The sequence below is a fragment of the Sciurus carolinensis genome, chromosome 5 (genome assembly GCF_902686445.1).
Source record: "Sciurus carolinensis chromosome 5, mSciCar1.2, whole genome shotgun sequence".
NCBI lineage: Eukaryota > Metazoa > Chordata > Mammalia > Rodentia > Sciuridae > Sciurus > Sciurus carolinensis.
In genome coordinates this window covers 120,612,613-120,634,445 of record NC_062217.1, presented here as the reverse complement: position 1 = coordinate 120,634,445, position 21,833 = coordinate 120,612,613, and the positions used below count along the sequence as shown (strand labels likewise).

General features: G+C 36.7%; 1 protein-coding gene across 3 annotated transcripts in view; it reads right to left on the bottom strand.

The window, feature by feature from the left end:
- Ddx50 (DExD-box helicase 50) overlaps positions 1-18,911 on the bottom strand; it is a 36,175-nt gene extending 17,264 nt beyond the window's left edge. The window contains exons 1-10 of one of the 3 annotated variants that reach the window (XM_047554096.1): positions 18,662-18,908; positions 14,391-14,502; positions 14,188-14,247; positions 13,725-14,024; positions 10,376-10,451; positions 9,702-9,880; positions 6,653-6,770; positions 6,351-6,536; positions 5,731-5,876; positions 3,179-3,328 (exon numbers count right to left, since the gene is read on the bottom strand). In XM_047554096.1, coding sequence (XP_047410052.1) covers positions 3,179-3,328; positions 5,731-5,876; positions 6,351-6,536; positions 6,653-6,770; positions 9,702-9,880; positions 10,376-10,451; positions 13,725-13,913 — 1,044 coding nt within the window. In that variant the 5' untranslated portion in view covers positions 13,914-14,024; positions 14,188-14,247; positions 14,391-14,502; positions 18,662-18,908. Of the gene's footprint in view, positions 1-3,178; positions 3,329-5,730; positions 5,877-6,350; positions 6,537-6,652; positions 6,771-9,701; positions 9,881-10,375; positions 10,452-13,724; positions 14,025-14,187; positions 14,248-14,390; positions 14,503-18,661 lie in introns of all 3 variants that reach the window. The other 2 variants (XM_047554095.1, XM_047554094.1) reach the window with 2 other exon arrangements.
- Between the last annotated feature and the right edge of the window lie 2,922 nt (positions 18,912-21,833).

Sequence of the window (21,833 nt, the reverse complement as noted above, 5' to 3'; positions counted from 1 at the left end):
TCCTCAGTACCACATAAAAATAAGTAAAATAAGGTACTGGGTCCATCTACAAAAAACAAAAACAAAAAACAGAAGTTCTAAACCTGAAAGACAGAAAACTATTCTGACCCATGCCTTCCCATTTAAAGTTCAGAAAGATAAATTTCATCTAAAAATGAGCAATAGTAAAGGTCCCAGTCAAATCCCATAGAAAGTAATTAGGGGGCTGGGGATGTAGCTCAGTGGTAGAGCGCTTGCTTATTAGCATGTGTGAGGCACTGGGTTTGATTCTGAGCACCGCATATAAATAAATAAAATAAGGTCCATCAACAACGACAAAAATAAAAAAAAAATAAAAATAAATAAAAAGTAATTAGGGCCTGGCGTAGTAGCTCACACCTGTAATCCTGCAGCTTGGGAGGCTGAGACAGAAGGATCACAAGTTCAAAGCCAGCCTCAGCAACTTAGTAAAGCCCTAAGCAACTCAGTGAGAGCCTGTCTTCGAATAAAATACAGAATTAGGCTGGGGATATGGCTCAGAGGTCGAGTGTCCCTGAGTTCGATCCCTGGTACCCACCTCCAAAAAAAAAAGTAATTAGGGATGGAGATAGGGGAAGCAAAATAATATTCCCACAGGAGGATTGCAAGTTCCAGGTCAGCCTGCAAATTAGCTAGACCCTGTCTCAAAAACTTAAAAAGAAAAAAACAAAACTACTAAAGCTATGTTTTGGGTTTGTGTGTGTGTGTGTGTGTGTGTGTGTGTGTGTGTATCAGGGATTGAACCTAGGGGTACTTAACCACTGACCCACATCCCCAGCCCTTTTTATTTTTTGAGACAGGGTCTCACTAACTTGCTTAGGGCTTCTAAGTTGCTGAGCCTGGCTTTACACTTACAATCCTCCTGCCTCAGCCTCCTGAGCCCATAGGATTTCAGGCATGTGTCACAGCACTGACTGATTTTGTTTCTTGAGATAGGAAGGGTCTGGCAATGTTGCCCAGGATGACTTCAAATTCCTGGGCTCAAGCAATTCTCCAACGTCAGCCTTCTGAGTAGCTGGCTGAAACCACAAGCACTGGCTAATTCGGCAAGCAAAACTACTGATTTGTTCTGTGTGTGTGTGTGTGTGTGTGTGTGTATGTGAGGGTGGGTGTGGGGTGGGGATTGGGGAAGTGGGAGTTTACTGGGAATTGAACGCAGGGGTACATTACCACTAAGCTACATCCCTAGACCATTTATATTTTTATTTTTGAAACAGGGTCTCACCAAGTTGCTTAGGGCCTCGCTAAATTGTTGAGGCTAGTTCTGCACTTGGCATCCTCCTGCCTCAGCCTCAAGAGTCCCTGGGATTACATACTGTGCCACTGCACCCAGCAAAAGTATTAATTTTTAAAGGAAAATCACTTTTAAAAAAATCAGATTGGCAAGTGAATTTTTATGGCAATGTATTATTCCAAAATAATGGAATAACATTTTAAAATACTAAAGAAAAGAAAATATGAACCAAGAATTTCATGACCAGTCAAAATAATTTTCAGGTATAAAGTCACAAACAAGTTATTATCAACGAGCAATATTTTTCCTTAAGACCTTTCTCAGGAATTAACTAAGTACCAAGCTATATATAACAAAAAAGACTAGAGAGATATTGACATAAAGAATGATCACACTGAGTACTGATGGATGTTAGCATCACGAAAATAAAAGTAGAAATCATATATCTTCTGCTTGAAGTACACAACCTGTGAAGTACCTACGCTCTAATTTAAAAACCTAAAGCTTGAGAAAGTATAGAAAACAGAGAAACAAGTTAAATGACATCATAGGGAAGCGGTATTCCAGACTTCTGGAAACTGGCTTTCATCAACAACAAAAACTATTAAGAAAGAATAGATACAGGTGAAATTCATATACTAAACATGCTTTAATAAAATAATATAATGTAAGAATCTTATTTGGATCTGGATTCAAGAAAACAATAAAAGAAGCATTCATAGGACAGTTGAAAATTTAAACCCAATTGTTATTTGAAAGTATTAATTACTGTTAATTTTGTTAATAATAACAGTATTGTGGGGTCTGTTTTTGTTGGGTTTTTTTTTTTGTGTGTGTGTGTGTATGTCAACCCAAGGTCTCCCACAGCTAGGCAAATGCTCTAATACTAAGCTACACCCTAAGCCTGGTTTTGGGTTTTTTTTTGGTTTGATTTTTTAATTCTTTTTTTCCTCCCAGTACTGGAGATTGAATCCAGTGTGGGCTTTGCCATTGAAATACATCCCCATCCCTTTTTATATTTTGAGACAGCGTCTTGAACTTTCTATCCTTTTGTGTCAGCCTTCCAACTCACTGTGCTAATCCTTTTTAGATATAGTTACCATATATTTATGGATGTAATAATATCTAGAGCTTACATAAAAACAACCTGGAGAAGGAAATAAGTGAGCATATAGATGAAATGAGATAATAAAGCTGGATGATTAATAGGATTAATTTTTAACTTATTTATTCACTAAATATTTGTCATTTGCTCTTATAATCTAAAACATTATCTTTTTTTTTTTTTTTTTTTTTTTTTGGTGGGGGTATGTACAAGGGATTGAACTCATGGGCACTTGACCACTGAGCCACATCCCCAGCCCTAGTTTGTATTTTATTTGAAGACAGGGTCTCACTGAGTTTCTTAGTGCCTCACAGTTGCTGAGGCTGGCTTTGAACTCACAATCCTCCTGCCTCAGCCTCCTGAGTCACTGGGATTACTGACCATGTGCCACCACGTCCAGCGGAATACATTCTTTATGTTCATAATTATGAAGAAATGTCAAAGTACCTTTCAAGATACTTAACAGGCTGTAAGAGGCTGGATACAACTTCTTTCTAAATTAGAAACAATTCTGAGAATGACTATCAAGTTTGATCCACAGAAGATGATATATAAATAATTTTGTTTGTTTTATTTTTGGTATCTGGGGTTGAACCCAGGGGTACTTTGCCATTGAGTTACATCACCAGCCCTCTTATTTTACTTTGAGACAAGGACTCACTAAGTTGCTGAGGCTGGCCTTGAACTTTAAATCCTCCTGTCTCAGCCTCCTGAGTTGCTGGGATTACAGGAATGCACCACTGCATCCAGCTGACAATACGAATTTTGCTCAGTGATTCATCCCATCATCTCAATTAGAAAAAGCATTTAAAAAGACTTACCTGTTTTATGTGTGGATTCATTGCCATTTCAGTTACATTCTTCTTGGTCTCACAGAAGATAATAGCCCTCCCTTCAGACCCACTATAGACTTGAAGGACATCTCCAATAACTGCTGGTCTCTGAGACCAATGACACTGGATAGCCAAATGCTTTGAGGAAAGACAAGGTGAAATATCTGTTTCATCAAAATTGTTGAAAAAGAATTCTCTTGTACATTTTTTCTACCTGATCAACAAATGGCCTTCCTGGGAGACTGTAAGACAGAGACTCTCCTCAACCCCATTTAAAAACAAACAAATGGCCATCAATAGGTGAAAGGATAAACAAATTTAGTATATTCAAACAGAATACTACATAGCAATTAAAAGGAACCAACTACTAATAACACAAAAATATAGATGAATCTTAAATAATATGCTGAGTGAATGTGAAGTCTATAGGAAAAGCATATATACAGTATGAGTCCATTTATATGAAATTTTACAATAGGCAAAACTAATCAATGGTGGAAAAAATCAGAACAGTGATTGTCTCTGGACTGGGGGAGGACTAGGAAAGGACTTTCTATGATGAAAATACCTTTTGTTTTGTTTAGTTTTGGTACTAGGGATTGAACTCAGAGGCACTATACTACTGAGCCACATCTTCCTGTCCTTTTTATTTTTTGATATAGGGTATTGCTAAGTCATAGAAGTTGGTCTCAAACTTGTAAATCTCCTACTTCAGCCTCCCAAATTGCTGGGATTACCAGCATGCGCCGCTGCAGCTGGCAATATTTGATATCTTGGTTTACATACACACACTCAAAAAAAGATATGGATTATACATGTATAAATTTGTCAAAACTAAGCAACTGTATGCTCATTTCATTACACATAAATCTTGTCTAAAAAAATATAAATATTATATGGAAGAAGCTCAAAAACATGTTAAGGGAAAGAAATGAAATATAAAAATTACATAATGTATAATTACATTTATAGGAAATATTCAGAACAGGCATATCCATAGAGACAGAAAGAAGACTGGTGGTTGCCAGGAACTGGAAAAAGAAAACAATGGGGAATTACTCTTTAATAGTTATGGGGTTACCTTTGGGGTGCGTGATGAAAATGTTTTGGAACTGTACAGAAGTGATGGTTGTACATCATAAATGTACTAGATGACACTGAATTATACATTTTAAAATATTTATAGTTTTAAATTGAGTGCAATGGCACATGTATAAATAATCCCAGCTATTTGGGAGGTTGAAGCAGAAGGATTACAAGTTTGAGACAAACCTGTAACAAAGCCAAGGACTGTGTACTCACCTTCATCCAAAAAGTTTATAGTTTTAGTTATTGAATTTTACCTCAATTTTTTAATACTGCAAATACTATGCTTTAGTTAAAGATATGCATGCTAAAATACTTATGGGGAAGTATACTGATTTCTGCAATTTGAAATTAATCAAAAATAAGATGGAGTTAGGGTTGTAGGTTGTAGTTCAGTGGTAGAGAGCATGCTTGCATGCACAGAGCTCCGGGTTCAATATCCAGCTCAAATAAAAACAACGAAGGAAGAAAGAAAAAAATAAAAGTTTTTTTTTTTCCCCCTTAGTATGAAAATGACTACAGGTTTTTTACTTTTTTTTTTTTTTTTTTAAATACCCTTACTTTTCCTTTACAAATAGAGCTGGGTATGGTGACACATGCTGGTAGGCTACTTAGGAGGTTGAGGACTTTAATTTCAAGGCCAGCCTAGACAACTTAGCAAGACCCTGTATCACGATAAAAAATAAAGGGCTGAGGACTTAGCTCAATGGAAAGGGCCCTTAGGTTCAATCCCCAGTATCAGGGGGGAAAAGGAAAAGAAAAAAGAAAAGTTTTACTACAGCTTAATTTTTAAAAATTTTTCTGAAATTTCTTTTGGTATAGGGTATGAGGTGAAGATTTGACTTTATTCAACTAGTATTTTTTAAAAATTATTTTTCTATATATTTTTAGTTGTTGATGGGCCTTTATTTTTTTCATTTATTTATATGTGGTGCTGAGAATTGAACTCAGTGCCTCATACATGCCAGGTAAGCGCCCACCACTGAGCTATAATCCCAGCCCCTGAACTAATCTAACAAATTATCTCAGCACTATTCTTTTTTTCTTTCTTCTTCTTTTTTTTTTTTTTTTTTTTTTTTGGTTATGCTGAGGATTGAACCCAGGGCCTTTGCATGCAAGGTAAGCACTTTGCCAACTGAGCTATATCCCCAGTCCAGCACTATTCTTTTCTAGTCAATATGAATCACATTCTCTGTCATATTCTAAATACAGTCTCTATGGCTGCTTGTACATCTTCTATTAGAAACTTCATTATTCACAAACTCTTTCCCCCTATTTATTCTATTCTGTTCCTCAGTTTCAGACTATTAAAATACTTATGTATCTTATTAACTAAGGGTAGAAAAGACAGTTTAGGCGTGAATGGGTCCCCAAAACTTGAGTTAAGCTTTAACAAATTTCAAAAGTAAATACCAACTAAAAGCTAACATCTATCATGCTGGAAAATCACTTACTTCCACAGTAGTTGCAGCCTTTTGAGTCATTTTTCCAACAAGGTCAACCTGTTCATATCTGGATTTCATGTATTTTTTTGCAACTTTGTATACCCACTGTGGGCAAGTTGCAGAAAAAAGTAAAGTCTGAGGATTGTCTTCAGAATCTTAAATAAACAAAAAGAATTCAAATGTTTTCTTAATACCCCATGATGTAGCCAACTTTTAAAAATCACCACAGGCTTCAAAGAAGTAATGAAAAATTCAAAACTGGGGGGAGAGTTTTTAACATACAGACTGCATTGCAACTATTGAAACTTTCACCTTTTAAAACTGGGGATAATAGCAAGAAAATTCAACTCAGAAGAAAAGTGAGAAATCAAGAAAAAACAATGAACAAAGAAATCAGTAAAATGAGTTAGTAAATCTAATGACTATAAAAATAATATATGAAAGAAGACATAGAAAGCTAAGATAATAAAGTATGCTATTGTACTTTCTGTTTTTTCAGGAAAAGTATAGATACTGAATAACTTTAGTTTTGTTAGAACACCAGGGGACAATGTAATAAAAAATTATAAAATTCATAAGCTTTTAAGATCAAAGAATTGTTAATGTGGTTACTATGAATTAGGATATACCAGTTTTGTAGGATTCGTGGATAATATCTTCAACTTGTTCAGCAAAACCTAAATCTAACATTTGATCCACTTCATCAAGCACAACATGGCGCAGTTTAGAAAGATCCAAACGGCCGCTCTGCAAATGGTCTTTGATACGACCAGGAGTCCCAACCAAGATGTCAATACCATTTCGAATATGATTAACTGTGAGAGGAGAAAAATGCCAGTAATATGTAAAAATCAAACATATGCCTTCACATTATTCTTTACATTTAAGTAGCAAATGCGTCTTTGCACTATTAACATGCATATGTACTCACTTTGGCTTTGATATGATGTTCCACCATAAAAACATGCCACACTGAGTTTCCTAGTTATATCTTTAAAGTCTTTGGCTACTTGATTTGCCAGTTCCCTTGTGGGAGCCAAAACAAGTACCTGAGTAAGAGATTTCAAAAACAAAAGATACTCTTCTAAAAACATGTAAATGCAAACTAAAAGCCCCCCACACTTTTTAAAGTAGGAATCTCAACATTACTATCGTAAGTATTTAAAGACAGAGTACCCTAGCCTGCATGAGGTCCTGAGTTCAATCCCTAGCACTATTCAAAAATAAAAAAATTTTAAAAGACAACACAAATAGCACAAGACCAATCACTTTATAGTCATAAAAATAAAATATTTACTATTTTGAGTAAATATTGACTTTTGTCAAGTCTCCTCAATTCACTTTCAGTGAGGTTCTTAAACATCTTTTTATATAATCATGACCCTCTTTTTAGCACTTATATCACTTGAGACATTTATGTTTTACATATTTGCTGATTGTCTATCTCATCTACTAAAATGTAAACTCCATGAGACAGATTTTTGTCAGATGGGTTGCTGTATTCCTTGGATTTCAAACGATGTTTAATATACAATAGATACTCAAATAGTATTTGTTAAACAAATGAATGTTTACCACATGCCAGACACTAGTGCTTAACATGAAATATCTCATTTTGATTCTCATGAAAATCCTAGGAGGTGGCACTATTATCCCAATTTTATAACCAAAGAACCTAAGTCTCATTAAGTCTTGCACAAGATCTCCAGTAACCTCTAACACGAGTTTTTTAAGGTAGTGTTGGGATTGCTTCCTATTTCTACTACTTGTAGTGCTTCCTAACTTAAACATGAAACAGAACTCCCTGAAAAAGAGTCATCCTATAAGTCAAATACAGCCAACCTGATTTGGGCTGATCCAAGACCATTATGACTTTTTTTTTTTTAGTTGTCAATGGATCTTTATTTCATTTATTTATATGTAGTGCTGAGAATCAAATCCGGTGCCTCACACATGCTAGGCAAGTACCACTGAGTCACCAATTTGACTTCTTAATTCTATTAATATAAATGTGAATTTGCTTTTATACTGTAATACCACTTAGGAGTCTTTGAAAGAACAAACTACTTTTAGTCATATACATATTCAAATTATAATGCTGATTTTTTTCTTCTCCACTTTTTTAAAGTACACACAGGTTCTTTTTTTAATTAATTTTTTTTATTTTTACAGACTGCATTTTGATTCATTGTACACAAATGGGGTACAGCTTTTCATTTCTATGATTGAACACAATGTACATTCATATCATTCATGTAATCATAAATATACATAGGGTAATACTGTTTCATTCTACTATTTTTCTGTTCCCCACCCCTTCCCAACCCTTTTTCCTCTATACCATCCAAAGCTCCTTTCTTCTTCTCTTCCCCCCATCACCCCACCTTGTTATATATTGTCATCTACTTATCAGAGAAAACATTCGGGGGCTTTGGTTTTTTGGGCTTGGTCTATTTCACTTAACATGATATTTTCCAACTTCATCCATTTACCAGCAAATGCCATAATTTTATTCTTCTTTATGACTGAGTAATATTCCATTGTGCATACATACCACAGTTTATTTATCCATTCATCAGTTGAAGGGCATCTTGGTTAGTTCCACAATCTAGCTATTGTGAATTGAGCTGCTATGAGCATTGATGTGGCTGCATCACCATAGTATGCTGATTTTAAGTCCTTTGGGTATAAACCGAGGAGTGGGATAGCTGGGTCAAATGGTGGGTTCATTCCAAGTTTTCTGAGGAATCTCCACACTGCTTTCCAGAGTGGCTGCACAAATTTGCAACTCCACCAGCAACACATGAGTGTGCCTTTTTCCCCCACATCCATGCCCACACTTATTATTGTTTGTGTTCTTGATAACAGCCATTCTATTGGAGTTAGACGAAATCTTAGGGTGGTTTTAATTTGCATTTCTCTAATTACTAGGGATGATGAGCACTTTTTCATATATTTGTTGTATATATCTTCTTCTGTGAAGTGTCTGCCCAGTTCCTTAGCCCAATTATTGATTGGGTTCTTTGTATTTTGGGTGTAAAGTTTTTTAAGTTCTTTATAAACTTTGGAGATTAGTGCTCTGTCTGAAGTACACACAGGTTCTTAAAGGATCAAACTTCAAGCTAAAATTTTACTAGTTGATTTTACTATTTATAAACTAAGACAGATCTTCAGTACCCAATAATAAAGAAACTAGCAATACCTCTTTTGTTTGTTTGTTTGTTTTGGTCATTCTGGGGATTGAACCCAACGTCCAATATATTCTAACCAAGCACTCTACCACTGAGTTACATCCCTAACCCTTTTATAATTTTGAGATAGGGTCTTGGTAACTTGTCCAGGTTGGCCTCAAACTTGAGATTCTCTTGCCTAAGCCTCCCAATAGCTGGGATTACAGGTATGTGCCACCACACCAACTAGCTGTTCCATTCCTATAATATTCTTCACAAAAAGTCAACCAGTGAAGTAAATAATGTTGAACAGTTATGGGATGACCAAATAAATGAATGCCTCTTTAGAAAATTCATTGTTTGAAAGCAAAAGTCAGGACTGAAAAAAAGCAATGAACAGAGTCACTAAATACACTATGTGTAAGTATTCCTAAAATAAGATATTTTGGCTTTACAATACACAAAATTATCAAAGATGCCTATGGATCCATATACATTACATTCATATGCAATAACTATTACACTTTAGCTTTGCTTGAATTTTCTTTAAGTTAAAATGAACAAGTTTTTACTTTAAAACCCAAATTTCTACTTTATGTCACAGGGCTTACTTTTCTCTCAAAGGTACTTGCATTTAAGACTAATATGCTCTTTCAGGACTGGGGGTGTAGCTCCATAGAAGAGTGTGAGCTTAGCATACATGAGGTCTGGGGTTCGATCTCTAATACCAGGAGAAAAAAAAAACAAGTATAACCTCTGTCCCTTGTCATTGAGTAATGTTTAGTGCTTTTCCTCCCTTACAACCATTACCTTTGGTGAGCGGCTTTTTTTAATTGTTTCTTGATTTCTTTGGAGTCTTTCAATCAAGGGTATGGCAAAAGAGAATGTCTTTCCTGTTCCTGTCCGGGCTTGTGCAATTAAATCTTTTCCTTCATATACAGGACCAAAGGTTTTAACTTGAATAGGAAAGAGATATGTTACCCCTCGACCTGTAAAATGAGATTTCCAAAATATTTCTTTAAGACTAGGAAAAAAATATATTCATTTAAAAATGACAATCCTGCTTTCTCGTGTCTGCCTAAAGCTACACTATCAAGTAATATCTATGGTTATTCCTACACCAAACAGAAGTTATAAAAAATTTAGTCTGAACTAACAATCTTCTGACAGATACATGTAACAATAAAAGTTAAAAACAGATCACAACAACCACAAGACTGCGATCCCAATTAGAATAAGATATACCTCATGTTTGCATAAATAGGTAAAAATATATTGTCATGTATATATAAAAAGAACAAGTAAAAAAAATAGATACTGATCAAAAAAAAAAACTATCACAATACTGGAAAGAATGATGTAGAGATAACTGCAATTTAAAAAAGAGCTATTTCTTTTTTATATTCTCTTGATTAAAAAGGCACAAGAGTTTTATAAAATCCAGTCATAGATTCCAGCTGCATACCCATTAAAATTCATAGTACCTTTTAGAAGCTTTATAGTTTCTTCAGAAATAGAGAAATTAGAGAAGGCTCCTTCTTTCTGTTCACGTGTTAGGGTCTGTCAAAAGGAAATGAAAGTTCTAAATAATATATATATATTTTTAATAATATAGTTTTGTTCAACTTTTACTCATTTACCATTTTACTTAACAAGCTACCTAATTAACTTCAGTTAGTACTTGCAAAAACTGTATATAGACTAACTTAAAAGAAAAATTTGTAGGATATTCTTTTCATTTCAAAAGTATCCCTTTACAGAGAAACAACATGTATCCCATTGTTTACAATAAAAAAAAAAAAAAAAGTATCCCTTTAGGGTTGGAGATATGGCTCAGTGGTACAGTGCTTGCCTAGCACTTGTAAAGCACTGGGTTCAATCCTCAGCACCACATAAAAATAAATAAATAGGAAAAAAAAAAGGTATTGTGTCCATTTATGACTAAAAAATATTTTTTAAAAAAATCCCCTTAGATGGCAAGCTAACTTAATTCATTTTCCCAATAAAACATCTTAAATGTTTAATTCAACCCATAAGGCTCCCTTTAGAAATGTCTACTACATAAATCAAAATGTATTTCCATTTGACTAATACATTTATTGTCACTTAATAATCTAAACCATACTCACAGATACAGATAATATTAACCATGAAAATTAACACAAGTCTATAACTAAGATAAAATTTAAAAATTACATAATGGGGAAATTAAAACTTTTTCCAAAAGTAGTTAATTTGTTCTATGGCTTTAAAAAACATTTTTTTCCCTTTTAGGTCACTAATTCAGGGAAAAGTTGTATAAGCTTAAGAATTTCTTTAACACGAATATAGGTCAGCAAAACATTATCATTTAACATCTATCAAAAACTCTTATCTACCAAAAGGTATACAGAACAAAGATCCAATAAATTTGATTATTTGTATGTTTAAAGAAAGTAGTTATAGAACCATACACAATAGCAGTTATCAAATTAAGAACCAGATAAAAGACAATATCAAATTCAAATTGTAAACCATTTACATAAACCTCAATACTGTCCTCTTTTTAAGATTAAAAGAAAAAAATTACAAGTTATGTATTTTCATTGTAGAAATTTTAGAAAGTGCAAACATAAATTTTTAAATTATCTATAACCCAGTTAAAACTACATTTGAAACACGTTCCAACCTTTAGTCTATGCACATATAAGTTTTTAAAATAAAAGCAATATCATAATTTATATACTGTTTTATAATCTGCTTTTTATCTTTTCAACAAAATGAACTACCCAAAAAAAAAAAAAAAAAAAATGAATTACCTTTCTAACATTCTCATATACCCTTGGGATAGCTGTATTGTATTCCATAAGCATAGCATATTTTATTAAACCAATTGCCTACTAGCAGACATTTATAATATTTAAATCTTTCCCTAATATCTATATATCCCTGTGATAAGAGTACTTTTTCATACAGCTCTGGACACCTCAAATTACCTCCTTAGGATAAATTCCTAAAAGCAGAACTCATGAAATCTATGATCTAAACAGAAACAATAGACAGTTAAAACTTATTATAATGCAGAGCAAATCCAAGCAAAACCCCAACAGAGCTGGAAGCAGGGGTGCATCCCTGTAATCCCAGCAACTCAGGAAGCTGAGGCAGGAGATCTCAAGTTCAAAGCCTCACCAATTTAGCAGAGCTCTAAGCAACACAGCAAAACTCTGCCTCAAAATAAAAAATATAAAAGGGCTGGGGATATGGCTCAGTGGTTAACTGCTCCTGGGTTCAATCCTATGGACCAAAAACAAAACAAAAAAAAAAAAAAAAAAAAACAAACCAAGGGCTAGAGTTGTAGCTCAGTAGTAGAGTGCTTGCCTAGCATGTGTGAGGCACTCAACACCACATAAAAATAAATACAGAAAATAAAGATATTATGTCCATCTACAACAACAACAACAACAACAACAAAAATACAGCAAAAAGCAATCTGTACATTCCACTACTACCAATATAGATTTGTGGAGCCTTACTAAATTAGCAAATTCACAAATTAAAAACACCTTATAGTAAAAACAAGGAGTCAACCAACATCTTTTCCCCAAAGCACCCAAGGTTTATAGGTTAAATTAAGCTCAGTGCATACCCCTGGGTTTGATCTCCAGCACAGGGATAAAAAAAAAAAAAAAAAAAAAAAAAAAAAAAGTTCAAATGTATCTGGATTAAATATTATCAGCTATTGTCAAATTTTAAAAATTATCAAAAAGCAAGACTATCGGGCCTGGGGATATAGCTCAGCAGGTGAAGTGCTTGCCTCGCAAGTACAAGGACCTGGGTTCAATCTCCAGCACTGGAAAAAAAAAAAAAAAAGCAAGAATATCAAAGTTGTTTCATTCTGAGGTTCTAAGTAACTTACAATTTATAACACCTAGATAAGCCTTTGAACTCCGTAGAGGAAAACTGTAAGGCACTTTTTAACAATTTCTGCCCAAGAAAATAACTACTTTAATAGGTATTGACAAAAACAGCAAGTTCAAGAATGTAGATTCTATACTAACCATGTTTATTATACTTCCCCAAAACATAATAGCCAGAGGAACAGATTTTTTCAGATCATTTTTATGTTTCATTCTAGTTTCAAAAATGCAAATGACTGGGGCTGGGGTCATAGCTCATAGGCAGAGCACTTGCCTAGCATGTGTGAGGCACTGAGTTTGATTCTCAGCACTGCATGTTAATAAATAAAAATAAAGGTCCATGGGCTGGGGATAGAGCTCAGTTGGTAGAGTGCTTGCCTCACATGTACAAGGCCCTGGGTTCAAACCCCAGCAACACAAAAAATAAAAATAAATAAAGGTCCATCAACAACTAAAGTAATATATTTAAAAAATGCAAATGACTTTAACACCAAGGGACAGTAAAACATAAAGATCATCTAAAGTTGCTACTGTTTCAGAAGCACAAAAAGCAGAAGTTAAAATACACAAAGTCAAAAAGCCTTCTGTATCTTGTTACAGAAATCAGAAGTCAATTCTCCAGTACTGGTAGGGACTGAAAGAACATAAGAAATAAGTAGGTGACCATCAATAATTTGGAAAAACTGTTTAGGAACCAACATGTACAGAAAAAATTTAAGTTTGAGCATTCCTCCACTTCCATCCTCCAAAAATGACAATACAATGAATGAAACAAAGGCCAAAGGAAAAGGGGTTCAGATTTCAGCTGTACAGACTATCTCATTTGGATGAGAGAGTACTAAGCAAGAAATAAAGAATCAATTCTTCTTAGTCTAAAACATGAAATGGGTCTGTATTTCAGGGATTCTGTCAAATACAGAATAAAAAGTATCCATACCTCCTCTAATTTATTATCACTTGATTTATGAGTAGAACTTTCTAAGGATGATACTCGCTTTGATTTTTTTTCATATTCATCAATATCTCCGTTTGGAAGATCTTTTCTTCTTGACTTATGAGATGTAGAAAATTCATCTGAAAGTCTGTTAAATCCTTCTTCAGTGTCTCCATTTAGCTTCTCTTTCATTTTAGCTTTTTTGGGCTTGGGAGCATCATCCAGGTCATCTGTAACACCATTTTCTTTTGTTTCTGTTTTCTCATCCGAGTCATGATGGTGCCTGGACTTCCTCCTATCACTCTATAGACAAAAAAACAGTGACAAGTAGGTCACAGGTGACCTTTTAGAATTCTAGAGAAGTTACCACATGACTCCCCAACCACTTAAGCTCAATCTATAGTTATGATGAAAACCTACATGATAGAAATCCAGACTGTTTAGTAATTCAAGCTCTAAGCCTTACCTGTTACTGTAATTGTCATTCCATCTCCTGCATTCTCCAGGCTCAGCCTCTATTCCATTTCTAATCCCAACATAAAATTTTAGCAAAATTAAAATAGCTCCTTCTTAGGAAACAAATGAGACACTCAAAATTATAAATTAAAATACAAATAAAAACTTCTAATATCTCCAAGAGAAAATAATTAATATTTATTGAGTACCTACCCAGCATTGTGTAATGTGTTTTCGGCTTATCTTGTTTAAATCTTCATAACAACCCTATGAGGGAAGTACAGGTCCATAATCCCTTATCCGAAATTCCGATATCCATAAAGCTCTGAAAACCGAAAGTTTTTTTGTAACTTATTTGGAGTCAAAACCTTACCTGCTTTGAACTCATTTGATAGCAAGACTTGACCAGAACTAATGTGAGGCTATTTATAGTTTTTATTTATCTCCCCATATATGATTATTCATATTTAATATTAAGGTGTTTGATTATATGCTGCAGGTCCCAAACCCTGCTGGGGTGTTATCCTATAAACCCCCAGAATTCTAAATTATAAAATACCTAGCTCCAGGGATTTAGGATAAGGGATAGTGAACCTGTATTACCTTTGTCATTTTACAGATGGGGAAACAGAAGTTCTTAGAGGTTAAGTACTTGCCAAAGATTCCCATGTGGGATTTCCTGTAGGTGGAAGTGCTAGAAATTGAATCTAGCCCTGTCTGACTTGAAAACCTATGCTCTTTTCACATCATGCTTCCTCCCTAACTTTAATAATTAACAGGTCAAGGAAAAACAAAACTACATAATTTATATAAAATTCCAATTGCTATATTCCATGGAAGGACAATAACCCAGGAAATTTTTAAAAAATCATCTAGATAACAAAACATAAGAAACCAACAACACAAAAAGGCACAATTCTGCACCTTCCGTTTTTTGTATGTTTTTTGTTTTGTTTTTTTGTACCAGGGATTGAATCCACGGGCACTAAACCACTGAGCCACATTCCCAATTCTTTTAATTTTTTTTTTTTTGAGACAGATTCTTGCTAAGTTGCCTAGGTTGGCTTTGAACTTACAATCCTCCTGCCTCAGCTTCCAGAGCCACTAGGATTACAGACACGTGCCAACATGCCCAGCTTGCACCTTCAATTTTAAAATGCCAAAATGGTGGGGCTGGGTTTGCAGCTCAGTGGTAGAGCGCTTGCCTACCATGTGTGAGGCACATAAATAAATGAATAAAATAAAGGTCATAAAGAGCCCAGCACTGTGGCACACACCTGTAATCCCAGCAGCTTGGGAGGTTGAGGCAGGAGAATCTTGAGTTCAAAGCCAGCCTCAGCAACTTAGTGAGGCACTAAGCAACTCAGTGAAACCCTGTCTCTAAATAAAATACAAAAAAGGGTTGGGGATGTGGCTCAGTGGTTAAATATCCCTGGGTTCAATCCCTGGTTAAAAAAAAAAAAAAAAAAAGAATCATCAATAAAATAAAGATCCATCAACAACTAAAAAAAACAATTTTTTTTTAAAGCCAAACTGGTGGTAAGTGTTTTAATACTTGCAGACCATAAGAAATGACTTAGAAATTTAGATCTTCTCCAAAATTACTTGGTCGGATATTCAAAATAAATCAGGCGTAGAGATCAGTGATAACAAAAACAGCAGCACCAAAATTTCACCATGACTTATACAATTTTATAGTGCTCTAGCATACAATTTTCTCATCCATAAAAATGTTGTGAAACCCGAGTAACATAATACGTGTGAAAACGCTTTGCAGTTACATCATTTGCTCTTTGGTTAACTGCACTAACTCACATCTCACCATTCATTCCATTAAGTTCTACTGAAAAACAAAATTATTTATAGAGTCAGCCCTAGGGTTTGAATTGCTCCTGGGGCCTGCAGGGCAGAGAGAAGATGGAACAAGGCAAATTGAGACTTTTAAGTCTAAGCCCAGGAACATCCCAAATGATAAAACACAATAGTCCACTTCAGACCCAAAATGATAATTTCAATTTCCTTGATTTCCATTACATTCTGTATGGCTTTATTTATTTATTTATTTTTTTAGTACCAGGAATTGAACCCACGGGTGCTTAACCATTGAGTCACATCCCCAGTCCTTTAAGCTTTATTTTGAGACAGGGTTTCGCTAAGTTGCTGAGGGCCTCTCTAAGTTGCTAGGCTGGTTTTGAACTTGCTATCCTCCTGCCTCACCCTTCGGAGTCCCTGGGATGTATGCCCTTCTTATTGTCTTACTTTTGTCACATCTTCTGGTTCCTCTCCCTTCTACTTCTGTGCAAACTCCTTAAATCTCTGTTGTCCATGTACACTTCTATGCCATTTTCATGACTTTGACACACACTTCTTATTGACTATTCCTTACCTGCATTCCAGTTTTAAAAACCTACAACTCAGCTCCATACCTCAATGTAAACCAAACCAAGGTTATCTTCATCTCAATGCCAAAACTAGCCTAATGCTCCATTAGTTGGTATTCCAATTCATTTCCAAATCTCTAGTTTATCTTCATAAAGTGCAATCAACAAGTATTTCTAGAGGACACACAATGTGAAATTTACCAACATACAAGAATATAATGAAATGTTAAGAAAGACGAAGATATGGCCATTTTCCTCAAGAATATTTGGGAAACATTTAGAAAAGATACACTGAGGAAAAATGAATTTCACAAGGGAGTGCATAATAAAATGCCACTTGCATGATAAAGATAGTATTGGAACAAGACTTCAAAAGCGAATGAAAGGCTGGGGTTGTGGCTCAGTGGTAAAGCACTTGCCTAGCATGTGTGAGGCACTGGGTTTGGTCCTCAGCATCACAAAAAAATAAATAAGCCAGGTGCGGCAGATGGGGAGGCTGAGACAGGAAGATGGAAAGTTCTGGGGCTGGGGACATAGTTCAGTTGGTAGAGTGCTTGCCTCACAAGCACAAGGCCTTGGGTTCAATCCCCAGCACCACAAAAAAAAAAAAAAAAAAAAAAAAAAAAGATGGAAAGTTCAAAGCCAGCCTCAGCAAAAGCAAGGCACTAAGCAACTCAGTGAGACTCTGTCTCTAAATAAAATACAAAACAGGGCTGGGGATGTGGCTCAGTGCCCCTGAGGTCAATTCCCAGTACCAAAAATTAATCAATTAATTAATTAAAGGTACTGTATCCATCTACAACTAAAAATTTTTTTTAAAAAAAGGAAAGAAATCACTGTATGCTGGAGTGATTAAAAAAGACATAAACTAGACCTCAACAGAGCATCTGAATGAAAAAGGGAAAATAAGTTTCAACAGGAGCCAAATTTAAAGTAACTGTTTGGGGATTCCATGTATAGTCAATTCTAGGTACATACGGCAGTCAAGTCATAGACACAAAAAGTAGAATGGTGGTGGCTGGAGCTGGGAAGAGAAAGGAATGAGGAGTTAAGTGTTTAAAGGGCAGAGCCTCAGTTTGGGAAGATGAAAAAAATTTTGAAGATGTATGGTGGGGACAGCTGCAGAACAATGTAAATGTATTTAAAGCCACAGAACTACATACCTCAAAATGGTTAAAATGTAAATTTTCAGTTTTGTATATTTCACCACAATAAAAGAAAAACTAGTTGGTTGGAATGGCAAGTTTACCTTAACGACAAGTTGGAGGGGTACTTTCTGCTTTCCTGAGCTATACGGAATAAACCTTATTTCATCCAAACCCAGACATCGAATACTGCTACCTTATCCTCCTCAGCTCTGCTTTCTCCAGGTTAAACGTCTCCAGTACCTGTGCATTTTTCAGCACCTTGCAATGCTCAATTGTTTCAAGATTTTTCTTTTTTTCTTTGGATGGGGGGGGGGGTCTCTCATAACTCAAGAGCAGAAACTATTGCTCACAATTAATTTAAACTCCTTGGTACTCAGCAGAGTCTAGTATAAATTAGGCTCAATAGATACCTGTGGATTGAATGAAAATACCCACACGATCTCCACCACAGCCAAATCGTGGCAACGCTGGCTGTGACAATATTTCTTAAATTTTCTATAAACTAGTTATAGAGATCTGAAAACCTCAGATCGTTTTCCTCAAGATTCTTGCATACAGGACAGGGTGACAAAGAAGCAAAACACAAACTCAAGGCAATCATTTTTCTTAATCATCTTCTAAGACAGTCTAGAAGAACCAAGTGACAGGCTTCACTGCTTTAGGAAGAAAAGAGAAAGAACAGATTCCGCGGTGATGGGAGGGAGCTTGAGTCTGCCTATCTCTTGGGAGAGATGCAGACGCAGCGGGAAGAGCTGAAGGACCACGGGCCGTCCTCCTCCAGGCTGAGAGTGTGACACTGGCAACGGCCCCCGAGCGACCTCAGAAGGCCTACACCGCGCGAGGCGAAGCCGTAGGATGCTCGAACTGGGTCCTGACAGGCCATCATTAGGGACAGTTCCCCTCCCCACCCAAGCCGGCGTAACCCATAAGGAGGCGCGGCCCATCCTTAGCGCACCTTTTGCCTCTCCTTCTTCTGGCTCTCGGACTCTTCCAAGGGTGCTTCCAGCTCCATAATGTCCCCCCAGAGGAGTTTCCCAGGCATTACTGGCCGCCGCCAGCTTCCTCAGGGCACAGTGGCCACTACCACCTCCGGGCAGCGACAGCGTGAAAGGAAGCGGGGGCAGGGCGGCCGCCCGGCCAGGGCCGCGCGTCACTTCCGGGACACGCACAGCACGGCGGGGAAGAAAATCATCCCGGATACTCCCAGTTTAAACTCTTCCCATCCGCCCCAAGCTCTCACCCAATGTGAGAGGTCCCACCGGCCCACCCTATTGTGAAGTGATTGGCTTCTAGAGTAAAAACCTGGCCAATCTCCATAAAGGACGAGCTCACTGATTAGCATAAATGATTCGGTTTCTGGCCCCTCCCCCACAGAGGTTCCTCTGGACCATAGTGGCTCTTCAGGGCTTCCCAGCATGCACCGCTAGGGTTAGGACGCCCCTCAACTGCGAAGGAGAAGGGCTGATGCGCGCGGCGGGCTGGCGCACGGTCAGGCCTGCGCCGAGGTGGGTGATGAGCGCCACGCGCCGCCTCACCATTCGCCGCCGGAAGCTGCAGTCTCCCCCCCCCCCCCAGCCTACTGCGGGGGGAGGCGTTAACGTCCAACGGCTTCAGGCGAGGGCTGGGGCCGGGCGTTATTGCAGAGGGGCTTCCTGGGGTCTGGTGTGGGCCAGAGGTGAAGGTGAGGCCCGACGGATATCCGTCCCTGCAGTCTCAGGTTTTAGTCACCGATTTCGTCCTTGCTTCACGTTAGTGCGTCTGACGCTTCGCATTTGCCTGGAGAGGAAACTAAACCCACCCGAGAAAGGAATTTACTTGCCTGAAGTCACACAATCAGTTAGTGGCACAGTCAGAACTAGAGGACGTATTCCTTGAATCCAAGATCAGTGCTTTCTCTGCCACACCAACCTGAAAGCTCTTTATTTCACACATCGTTGAATGAATAGGAAACCCCAAAGAAACCTAACAGTTTCTGCTGGGGTTAACAAGTCTAAATGTCATTGACAGAGTATTTATTTACAATGAAAAACATTTAGTTTTACTGATGGAAATTAACTACCCTTGAATCACAATCTTATACAACTGAAAACTTTTATCAATATAAAAAGTAACTGACTTAGCATGTCACCTTTTCTTATATCAGCTAGCTCCTGGCTTTCTTCTCAGAATCTTTTCTCTTCATGATCTCTTCAACCCCTCTATTGTATTCCTGCGTGGGGAACAAGAAAACAAACTGAGGTAGATACAAGGCAACCTCACAAATCACTTGACAGTGTCTTAACACACGCCTTTTAACAGGAGCGTGAAATTTGAGCCTTAGCAAAATTATATGTGGAATTTAGGGTTGGTCCTGAGTAACAACTGGAACCTCAAATTCGAATTGATTTCTTCAGGCCTTATGTGTAATTATAGATTGGCCTGAAGTCAAGGGCTAACATGTTTAACCTTACGGATTCAATACTATGAACACAAGGAGTATTCAGTTAATGTTGGTGGAAAATGCATCTTGGTTCTCCCTAAGTTATGAGATTAGTTGTATTTCTAGATTTGTACTTTTCTACATTCTTTTCTCCCAATCCCTCACTCCCACTGCCAATCCTAATGTAGTAGTTTTTGTAGCCCTACAACAGGGTATGATGTGCATAGAAATGTGAAGTACATGTGGCTAACCACGTTAGATGGGATAAAAGGAACAAATGTTAATATCTTGTGGTCAAAGGTATTAAATATGAAATAAAGTTTTAGCTCCTCAGGACTCTAGGCACTCATTTGTATTTCAGAGCTCATTACAGCAGTCTGGAAAAAAGTATTTTCTGTTCTCCCTGTTCAAGCAATTAATAGTATGTTCCAGAATGACCTTCTGCCACAATACTCACAAGCCCTTTCTAATCCCTAAATTTTCTCTGACTACCTAATGTGTGCCAGGTAGAAGTGGAAAAGTTCAATGTAAAGCTATGTATGAGTAACTTGACCAAGGAGTGGCATAGCTGTAAAAAATGTGGGTGACATAACGTATGTTCTCAGCGGATATTGTCTTGCGCCAACCAACTAGAAAGCTTGGAAGCGGAGAGCTATTTTTTCCATTTTTAAAAAACCTCAAAAATTTATGTCTAATGATGAGATCTGGAAACAAGGGGAGGCATACTATGGGTGAATAATTAAAACTCATAATAATTCAAAATATAATCATGAACTCCTGGGCTCAAGCAATCCTGGCTCAGCCTCCCTGGTAGCTAGAACTACTTGCATGTACCATAGTGCCTTGCTCCAAAATACAATCTTATTATTAGAACATGTTTATTTTCCATATATCTTACCAGAGTCACTGATACAATTTGTTTTGTAAAAAATTTAAAGAGTTTCAGTGTTTTATCCGTTGCTCTCTGTTCAAAGTTCTATAAAGATTTTCCATGCCTTTGGCCTTAGCTTATTATACTCTGTGGCCTTTAAGATCTAAAACAAGATGACTAATTCTAAACTTGCTTCTCTCTGGTTATTTTCAAAACTACAGGGCTAGGGTTGGGGGGTGTATCTCAGTGGTAGAATGCTTGCCTAGCATGCTCAAAGCCCTTGGTTAGATATCCTGCATCACAAAACAAACCTACAGGGTGAGATTTTAATTTTTATTCTACAGTTAGAAAGTAGAAGGTAAAAAGAGCCATTGAATATAATGTTTTACATCTGCATGTCAAACTTTTGTGACTACAGTAATGTAACCATTTTTAAATACTATGACAGGAAAAGAGTTTAAGGAGTAATTACAAACTGATCAAGAGACTGGGGAAAGAATGCAGATAGTACTGAGGAGAAGCACACAGAAAATAAGGGAAGAGAGGGGGGCTGGGGAGATAGTTCAGTTGGTTGAGTGATTGCCTTGCAAGCACAAGGCCCTGGGTTGGATGCCCAGCACCCCCCCAAAAAAAAAAAAAGAAAAGAAGGGAAGAGGATATCTCTCCCATTACAAGCCATGTAACCTTGGCCAACTCAACTTTAAAAATCTGTCATTAAAGTGAGAACAGTGATTCTGACAGTGCAAGAAATTGGGAGGATCTGCTAATAAAAAATAGTACTATAGAAACGAGGTAAAGAGCTTAAGGTTTTGAAACAATGGAAAGGAGGCATCTTTG